At 34.7% G+C, this 10,743-nt stretch overlaps 1 protein-coding gene across 1 annotated transcript; it reads right to left on the reverse strand.

Annotated features, from left to right (window-relative positions):
- Window positions 1-6,363: 6,363 nt before the first annotated feature.
- Window positions 6,364-10,438, reverse strand: LOC128158977 (uncharacterized). The gene is made up of 4 exons (XM_052822002.1): window positions 9,808-10,438; window positions 8,995-9,513; window positions 7,298-7,535; window positions 6,364-7,126 (listed from the first exon to the last, which is right to left on the reverse strand). Exons 1-4 carry the CDS (start codon window positions 9,988-9,990, stop codon window positions 6,669-6,671), a joined length of 1,398 nt encoding a protein of 465 aa, XP_052677962.1. The 5' UTR covers window positions 9,991-10,438; the 3' UTR covers window positions 6,364-6,668.
- Window positions 10,439-10,743: the final 305 nt, after the last annotated feature.

Raw genomic sequence — 10,743 nt, forward strand, 5'->3', positions numbered from 1 at the left:
TTTCCAAAATACCCGTAACTTTATGACCCCTCCACTTATTCCACGCAGGTATGCACAATTTTTGTTGGAATAAACTTTTGTGCTTTGGGTAGCCAGACACTCCTATCAATCTATTAGTAATTTAAACAGTTTATAAACAATTTTAAGGCGATGGTTTTAAGGATATAAATATTAAACAGTAAAACATATTTTCGTTACAATAGAGTTACATGCAATTTCTTTTAACACATTGTCTATAGTACAAATAAATTCTTTACCTCTCTTTTGATCGGCTGACCATGGAGCGATAATTGCATTTGTGGCCTCTCTCCTCTGTAGGCGGAGTTTGTTAATTATATGCAGCATTAGGCTGCAATCGGTGAAGGTCACGTAGTGGAATTTTTTGGCTTTATATAAATATCACTCTTGCTTATATATCGCGATTTTCTTTATATATATTCAGTTTTCTTTATATATATATCGTATTCATTATATATATATATATATCATTTTCTTTATATATATAAATATACGATTTTCTTTATATATATATGTAGTTTTCTTTATATATATCATGTGGCACTTACGGGCTTCCGTAGATATTTGACAGAAATTGATTTTTCAACAAGTGATTTAGCATATTTTTGGAAGTACCTATTTATCTACATGTATGTTTGACATTTAGCAATGAACTTGATTTAGTTGAAGCTGCATTCCGCCAAAAACATGAAATAGAATACACAGCCAAATGTTATATATGTTTACATTAATAATACATGAAAAGTAATTGGTTCTTGTGAAAACTGTAAAAAAAATATCTTGAGTTGAATTTTTCATGCACTATCAACCAAATTGTGTGACCTTGGATATGTTCATGTATATGAAAGATTGTTTTATAATGTATTCCTCATTCTGTATATGAAGGCCTCTCACATTTTTGATAACTTGTGAATGAAGCATTTTTGTGTGTTTAAAGTGATTATAAATATATTTTGTAACCTTCTCTAATCTCTATGTACCAAAACAAGCACTGTGAGAAATTCAGTGTTGATATTTTTTAATACTTAAAACAGTATGATTTTCTTTGATGTAAGGCTGAAAGAATCTTGCCATTGTACTTTGAATGATTTCCTTTCTTTTTTTGTTAATTTGTTATTGTTATTATATCTGTTTGTTCCTAATTGTTGAGTTTCAATTTTTTTTTTTAATTTTTATAATTATGATTATATTATTATATTTTTTGTAATTAACCGATAGCATGATTTTAAGTTCATGAATTGAAAGTAAAATTTGTTTATGATGTCTTTCATTAATGTCAATTTTATTTTGATTGGAAATTGCTTCTCTCATAATACTAGCACATACATAAATCTATATTCTCACTAGCTACATTTATGTAAAGGACTTGACATTTTGCAATTTCTACCATCCTGTATACTGTAAACCAACTTTTATTTGCGTGCGAGAAATATTCGCAAGGTAAGCGAGAGCCTTGTCGTCGCAAATATTTCTTGCCGTGAACCAATCCTTTGTCTATAGTTTTTATAACAATATAGGTCTGGATAAGGCTTGGTCGTGAACATTAGTCGTCGCGAACCAGTTTATTGGCAGTTAATGGCGAAATAAAGTCGCCACAAATAAAAATTGGTTTACAGTACCTTTGAACTTTACTTGTATTTCTGAAGAGAAGCTTGAGGGTGTTAATATGAAAATATTGTTGAAAGTGATTTAATTCTGTAAGAAATAGTTGTTAAGTTTTTGTATTTGTTAATGTTTATAAATATTTCTACATGTGTTTGCATATGTTCCTGTTTATTCATTAATTAACCAAATGAACCTGTGCTAAATTGCCATTGATTTGATATTAATTGCTTTACTTGACTTGAGGTGGGCCCATTCTTGAATGATGTCTCCATTAAATTTCACTGTAGAGAAAATATTGATGTATATTAATTTATGAAAATAGTGATACAAATAATGACTTTCTTGCATATCAGTTGTCAAAAAACTGATAAATAGTTGACCGTTTATGTTGCATTGTTGATATAATTAGCTGCCAAAACTGAATGCAGATTTGGGTTGGAAAAAAAAAACATGCCAAAACATACTGTGAAATCATTTAAATTCGAGGGGACCAATTGTCATGGATTGCGTATTTTTGGTTATTCGTGGGGATGTAATTTTGTAGCTGCTTTGATTTTCAGCTTCAGTAAGAAAACTAACTCTTTCAAAATTTGTTTTCGTGGAGGATGTAAATTCCTGGGATAGGGCTACCCTCCAATACCATGAAAATTGAGACACCACAAATTTTAAAGATTCCACATTAGATCTTTTTTGCTTTTGGGTCACTAGTATCAAAAAGTCATTCTAATAATTTAAATTATCAAGAAAATATGACTTCAGGACAAAAAGGCCAAATTGGAACCCACCTTGAGTCAGAGTAAAATCATTTAATCAAGAAATTTAATGTATTTCTTCTACTTTGTTTTGCGACACCAATGTGATATCAAACCTGATGTAGATTGATTTGTTGTCATGATTAAATGGTGAAAGAAAAACGTGGTGGTTGTTATTAGAAATGATGTATGGACTTATAACTGTGCATACAGGTACATGGTATAATTGTCAAGATGTAATGATTAAAGGACTCATAAGGAACTCGTATTATGTCCTAGACATAAATAAATTGTTCCCCCAAATAGGATAGATTGTCAAGTAAACAATTGACTCATCGCACAGCCTCAATTTGGTACATACCGGTATTGATCGTTTGATAGGTAGTCACGTGGTATTGTGACGTCTAGGAAACAACATCCTGGACAGAAGAATTTGTTGTACATTCGTTTTATTCTCTTTTGAGAAATGGACAGGCATCATTGGCGGATTCAGAGGGGGGGGGGGGGGGGTTCCGGGGGTCGGAACCCCCCCCCCCTTTCTCTGGGACATATGATTTTTTTTTTTGAAAACGTTTAATGTCTATTTAAAGGCAATTTTTCCCACTTAAAATAGAAATACTGTAATTATCTCAAATAAATGCTTTTAAAATTGCTTATTTAAAGAATTTCGTATTGTTTTGTTTCAAAGAATCGGAAATTCTGTTACAAAAATACCGGCCGTGTAAGGGGTTAACCATTATGAAAATGCACAACTTTTCAAAACTTTTCTAAATATGATCACATCTGAACTAGTGCCGGATGATGTTAGCGCACTCATCACATAGGCGTCGGAACCGGGCGGGCTAGGGGGGGGGGGGCTTAGTCCCCTCACTTTTTTTTGCAAAGTTAGACCTAACCATTAGGCATATAGCATGATAGAGGAGTCAGCCCCCCCCCCCCCCCTTTCCACTTTTCTTGCAGGAAAGATTATTGTTCCTAAATTGAAGTTACCTTGAAAGATTGAGAAGTTGGATTCAGAGGCATACTAGCCCCCCCCCCCCCCCCCCCCCACGGAGTAGGAATTTCATGATTTTGGGGGGAAAAAATTGGTAGGTAAAAAATTTTTTTTGGAAGTTACTCCCTCCTCCCCCCCCCCCCCTCCCACGGATTAAAATTTCCGTGATTTTGGGAATTAGTTTTTTTCTCAATATTTCTGAGGATTAGTCTACCCCCCCCCCCCCCCCCCCACTTTCAATTTGCTTCCGATGCCAGTGCATCACAGAGGTCAAATCAAGTTCCCTGGGACGACAATTGCTTTTACCATTGTATTACACACGTACCATCTTTTCAGCAGATAAATTATCCCCATTCTTTTGTCATATCCTATCATTTAGACCTTTATTTAAGAAAGCAATCGATAGAAATCAAAAGTTTAGAAATTATCGTGTTTACAAAACAATGCGTATAAAATCTGTCTATTACATAATCAGGCTGATAAACTGATCTCAGTCTGACGTCAGTCAGTCCAGTTTGTCCATGGTTCAGTCAGAGACATATATAACAATGTTGTAACAATGTTATTTATGTCTGGTTCAGTGTAGCTATGCCTCACAAAATATTTCCCAGCACAGTCAATTTCAAGTGTAAAAAGAAGACAACAAGCAGTTCTGTACACATGTATAATTTATTGTATTCACGTTATCACTAAAAATATATTTAACGAAACGTTGCTTATAAGATTGAAATGTGCTTGGAATAAGGTTTTAATGAACAAGAAATGACCATGTTGATTAGCAAATTATTATTAGTTTGAAATGTGAATAATGGTAAACGAAATTAGAGAGTGATAAAATGAAGCAAATCATTAAGTCTTTGGTCAAATTCCGATTTTGCCATATGGAGAATTTATTACTTTTTAAATATAGGTATATATTTTAAACAATTTTAAGAAGGTTAAGGTTAGAAACTGTTTAAGTTCTTTAAAAATTAACGCACCAACTGTTTGTGATGATTTACCTCAAAAGAATGAATCATATGTGGGTACATACATTAAAGTCAAAACAAATGTGAAGAAATTCACCAAGACTGACAAGGTTTGAATTTCAAGTATCAATCTATCTCTTTATTACAACCACAAATCAATATATATTATTAAAGGTGTTCTGTTTGAACGAACAAACTTAAGAAGAAATGAATAATAAATACCTGGTAAAGTAATTTGTGTCAATAACACAATCTTATATGAAATATTATTTCGCCAATATCACTTTGATCTGTGTTGAAGATATTCATAGAATATCAAAGTTCAAAGACAAGAATTCTATCTAGATACCCAATTTCCTAAAAATAAAATGTGATAAAATAAAATAAACATTTGAAATCATTATTGTGTTTTGTGATCTGTAAAATTGCACGCAAGGACTTAGTAATAATGCGTACTTAACCATTTAAACGTCACTGATGCATGTTACTTGGAAGAGAGTATTACCAGGAAATTTCTCGATTGCGATAATTTATCGTTTTAAAAACAATATGCTAGATAGAATAAACATTTTCATCATCAGACTATTGGCACTCAGTGGCAACCATTTGGAAAGGACTCGCATTTTGTTTACGTAGCTTGGTATATATTTTAACAAATAATGACCAGCTCAACATGACCGAGCTATCCTCTTTGTTTCAGGGTGACATTATAAGAGAAATATTGATATTTTTTAAAATACATTATAACTGTATGTTAATTTATTTAATCAAGGAACGTCTGTGAAATTTATGTAAAGCTATAATTAACGCTGTTGATCTAATCCTACGACTCTTTCCGGAAAAAAAGAGAGATTATTTAATTTAACTTAAAGAACGCTGACATTTCATATTCTTGTTTTCATAAACAATGGACCAGTATGTAAACTAGAAGGGAAAGGCTTGCTATAGTAAGTACCAGAAGTTGGACTGTACGCATAGAAGACTCTAACCCAGAATGCAGGTTATCGGGATCAAACTCGCATTGATGCCAGTATCTCGTTGGGATGGCAGGGTTTGTTCAGTGTATATATATATAACAAGGCGACCAGAACGTCATTGGTGGGAAGTCACAGTGTAAATATAGGGAAGTTTTATCAGTGTTCCAAGGCGGTGGTCAATGAAGCCACCTTAGGACTATAATGGGAGAAATCTCAATTAAGATTCAACAACAAATGACCTTTTCATACTCGCTCATGCCAAGAACAAAGCCAATTTAGTGGTATTTGTGACTTAATTATGTCATTATTTTCAATTTATTAGTTCCCTACCGGTTTCACCGGAGGGGACTATAGCTTTCCTCTGCGTCCGTCAGTCCGTCTGTCTGTCCGTCCGTACGTCGGTCCGTCCGTCCGTCTGTCTGTCCCACTTCAGTTTTCCACTGTTTTTTTCTCTATGGGTTTGACGAATGACATGAAACTTGCTGAGCAGCTTCAAAATGTCAAACTACAGATCAAGTTTACACTTTTGTAGCGTCTGGTTGACATATTTTCGAGAAAATTAATTTTTTATATTCAAATTTTTGAATGTTCGGGTTCGTTATCGGGCTCGGTGTGTATCAAATAAATTTCTACAAACCGGTAGGGGACGTGTATTGCTTATGCAATACTCTCAGAATGCTTGTTTTTTTTTTGTATCTGTGATCGGTAATGAAATTATAAAAAAAAAAAAGCGTTCTAGTAGTTACTACACTCACTAAAAAAATCAGTAGGAATTTTACGGGATAAACATTTTCAAACAATCGGGATATAGCAAACAATCGAGTCAATCTGCCATGCGTGCGGATACTTGTCCTTTTTTTCAAATAAACGATATGCGCGGATCTAGAGGGAGTAAGAGACCCCGGCCCTTTTCCCTGCAGAATTCAAAATTCATTTACTTGAAAGTTTCTTTAGAAAATTACCAAAACTATGCCTCAGCCCCCCCCCCCCCCCCCACCTCCCGGCAAATTCAAATAAACGACCGTCGGACCCCCCCCCCCCCCCTTGAATTTTTTTTATGAATCCACGCATGAACGAGCACAATGAAGTTTTGTAGCCGTATACTTTTAAATGATTGGTTAACTTATTGCACAAGTAATAATATTGGTCTGTTCTAATTACTTTTTCTGCATTTTCTTGTCAAATGTTTTTTGCAAATTTCAATGTCTGTTTTGGTAATGTATATTTTTTATTCATGCTGTTAAAAAGAATCAAAATGCCGAGCACAATGACGATTATTCTTTGTTGAGGATGATCGAAGCTGTAGGAATTAAGCCATCATACAAGTACATTTTAACGGTTACTATTAACTCCATCACAACTGTAGTTGCCCCTGTGGGGAACACACTGGCGGAAAAGTGTTGACGTCATTGGGGTTGGGTATATCGTAGTCGTACACATTGAGGTCAACATCAACAACGATAAATTTTTTGGTGTTTTCTTGTCCGGTGACGCCCACCACATTGCTGGGTAGATTGTACCACAGGTTTATTGGCTTCCCATTGTTGTCCATGTTTGTCATGTCGCTGATAGAGAAACTGCCCTCATGAGGTTGCTGGTTGCGGTAGTAATAGATTGTGTCAGTGGACGCGTCAAAGAAGTAAAAAGTCTGTGCGCCGGTGATTTGTGTATAAACCGCCCACTGAGCGCTGAAGGTGTTTGTGGGGGTGTAAGACACGGCGGCTAAAATATAAGCGTGTTTAGTTTTGGGGTAACCTGATGTTGGGTTAATTTTTCCACTGTCTTTCTGCCATCTGTATACTTGACCATCATCTGAAAGAAATAGAACTATCATTATTATTATTATGATAGATAGATAGATAGATAGATAGATAGATAGATAGATATCAGAGGTTATAAAATGCATTTAATATTACGTGATTTGTGAACCTATTGGTTTATTTACATGTGTTACAGTTGGTGCAATTGAAAGAAATAACATACTTGTGAATAGATCAAATTTGTCATTGTTGTAGGTTAACAGAGCATTCCACGTGCTACTGTCGGGGAGGGGGGTAAATCCTTGAAACAGCCCCACAATAGTCTTATTCCCACACGCTCCATTGGTCAGGGATGCGGCGTCGTCATAGAGATGAACCCCATTGGTTGTCACTATGGCTATATCGTGTTGAGAGTTCGTGGTGCACATGTTGTTAACGTTGTCTATTATATCAATGATGGTCTAAATATGATAAAAAAGAACGTTATTTTTTTATAAACCCCTACATTTTTTATTTTACTTTCATGTTAAATAAATCTGATTGGTTCAGACGCAGATTAAAATCCGTTCTATTCCCTCAACGTTAGCAACACTCTTGGCAACGGGTAGCACTATATAAATAGTGCCTGTTTGGGAGGGTAACAGTTGAAATTGACATCCCGAGAAAACCATTGTCAACCGACGCGAAGCTAGAGTTTCCATTCACCGAAGGTCTACTGAAGATAGCATTGATTTTTACACCGTTATTTTCCATCAGAAGGCATCCTTGTATACAACACTGAATACACAAATGGATTCCGGTGTTTAAAGACAACATAGGACGGTCAAAATGGAGTATGTGCATGATCATTTACAACTATTGCCGCATAGCACAGCATACCGCCTCGCTATCGTTACGTTGCACAACACCCATCGCAATTAGGCGTCATCGAGTTGTTATGCATTTTTGTCTGTTTTGGTTGCGTTATAACACATTTTTTGTGCGATGACATGTTGTGTGAATACGAGGGCTGTTAGAAAAGTTTTCTTCAGACAAACACCTTGAGATAATTATTACTTGTATAATCTATACAAACATCTTATTCATGCAATATTTAATTGTATTGATACTTAATATAAAAAAAGAAAAATCTAAGGCATAGATCAGTTTCCCCAGTTACACGTATATGCATATCTAACTCAGTGGTTTTATTTAAATCTTTAACTCAATTTTTTGAAGAAAATTTTTTTTAACACCAATAAAGAAGACGCTTATATATAAAAACATAGGAGGCACAACTGCATGGAACAGACAGTTAAATGACCAAATGTCTAGAAAGTATGCGGTTTAATGATTAATTTTTATATCCCAAACCTTGAAGCACTTAAAAATATATCAGATGTTCTCATTTTCATTAACTTCATAGCAAGTAACCGATTAAAAAATTTTAGTCGACGATCGAACAAACGATAGTCGAATAATCTAGTACTGTCGACATCAGATATCCTGCTTTATATGAATTGGAAATAATTGTTTTAGAACGGAAGTTTCTATATTGTTTACAATATAATTGTATTTAAAAGCTTTATTGATTTCTACTTATTTTTCAAAGTGGTTACGACAATTTCATTTTTCTCTAAAATTAAGAGACCCATGTACTAGTATGTCATATTCACTGGTCAAACGACATCCATGAATTATGTCTTAAATTTCAGAGAGGGCAAATACATTAATTTCCCGTGTTAATAAGAAAAAATATATATTTTAATCATATCAGTTCAAAATTTAATTAAACTTTTTTTTGTGTCAATAAGGCGTGCAATAAGGCAACATACAACGGCTAAGCGATAAATCTCATACTTTATTTTTCTTTTTTTAATTTAATTTTTGTTCCCTGGTGCAAGTTTTGTCTTTTTGTAGTAAAATCCAGATTAAAAATACCTCTCCAATAGATGTTGTCGATGTCGCCGTTGTTGTCGATGTCGTTGGTATTGTCAGTTCCGTCGTTGTTGTCGGAGTTGTCGGTGTTGTAGATGTAGTTGTCATTGTTGTAGGTGTAGTCGTTGTTGTCAGTGTCACCGTTGTTGTCGGTGTCACTATTGTTGTTGGTGGTAATGTTGTCGGTGCACTCGTTGTTGTCGTCGTCGGTGTAGTAGTTGTTGTCGGGGTAGTTGTTGTCGGTACCGTCGTTGATGTCGGTGCCGTTGTCATCGTTGTTATTGTTGTAGATGTAGTTGTTGTCGGTGCCGTTATTGTTGTTTCAGTTGGTGATGGTACAGTTGTTGTTTCCACAGACGCTCTCATCATGAAGCATACAGACGAGTTGCTTTCCAGTACGTACGGACTTGTAGACGACTCGGTGACCAGCGTGCAAAGACCCTCCTGTCCATGTCCGACCTTCTTATCAAACAAAATGGTTCCACAGTCTGTAGTTACCAAGCAGTGAGCTGCACATTCTATCTACAAAGTGGATATCATAAAATAATAAACCCAAGTTGTACCTATCACACCCGCCCGATAATACCCGAAATTCAAAGAAACTTATCTTTTTTTTCCTGCACAATTAAACTTCCATCTGCGGGGTTGGACTTTTAATTTTACTTAAATCCTGCCCCGATTTTAAAAATCATTATAGTTAATTATTCTCGTGAATATTGTTTAAAGTACATGTATATGTATACATGTATAAATATATAAAATCGCCGTCTCATCTACTCTGTGGTACTATCCCTACTCGATGTTAATGAGACTTACCCTAGACTTGACAAATTTAGTGCTCCCTGAAATAATGTGGCTGGTGATTACATTGCCACACTCCATTCCAAACATATGTAATTGTTCATAAACTGAAAAACTATCCAAATAACCGAACTGGAGAAATAAGAGAAGGTATATTTGGCAAACACTCATGTTGAAATATTTCACAATTATGGGCATACATGTAAAGAAAGGGATTTGATATGCGCGCGATGCATTTTAAACATTGATTCCGAGCCAATTATTGATACTCTGAAGAACACTGTTAATGACTTCACACAGAGATAATGATTTATCTGACGCTTTGGCGAGATTTCATGTGATGGACGGTTTTGAAAACAAATCTCTTTAACTTTTGTAACTTGGTTTGAAAAATTGTTTTATGCAGGCTTTTAAAACGCAGTTAATAAACGCATTTCAGTGGCTGGGAAAAAAATTATCAAAAGTGTATTGAAATATCACAGACTAATATTTGAACGCTTAGCATTAAAATGTTTGTTTTTCAAAACCTGACGTCTACGGAGCCATTCTTTTTGGTTTCAATAAATGTTCCTTTTGTGGGACAGTAAATTTGTTGCTTAGAATGCTTGGTTCAATATAAGGATCTCCATCGTCCCGTTCTGCTCCCCTTCTTTATAACAGTAGATCATTTTTCTTTCAGAATGCTACGAGACAATTAAAAAATTGCACTTTTATTGAATATTAAAACTTTCAAAAGCACTCAGAGAGAACAAAAGTCCCTTTTTAATATATATTATATGAAAATCAGTAAGACGAGCAATATTGAGTATACTGTGGATTTATCAATATTCTTTGCTAAACGTATACCAATTTTCGTGGATTTTGCTGTTAACAACAAAATTAAATTTTCATTTGATTGTTATTTATACTACCATATTGTATCGATAAGATCACTTCCCAAGAGTTTACGCA

This window comes from Crassostrea angulata, chromosome 1, assembly GCF_025612915.1.
Source record: "Crassostrea angulata isolate pt1a10 chromosome 1, ASM2561291v2, whole genome shotgun sequence".
Lineage (NCBI taxonomy): Eukaryota > Metazoa > Mollusca > Bivalvia > Ostreida > Ostreidae > Magallana > Magallana angulata.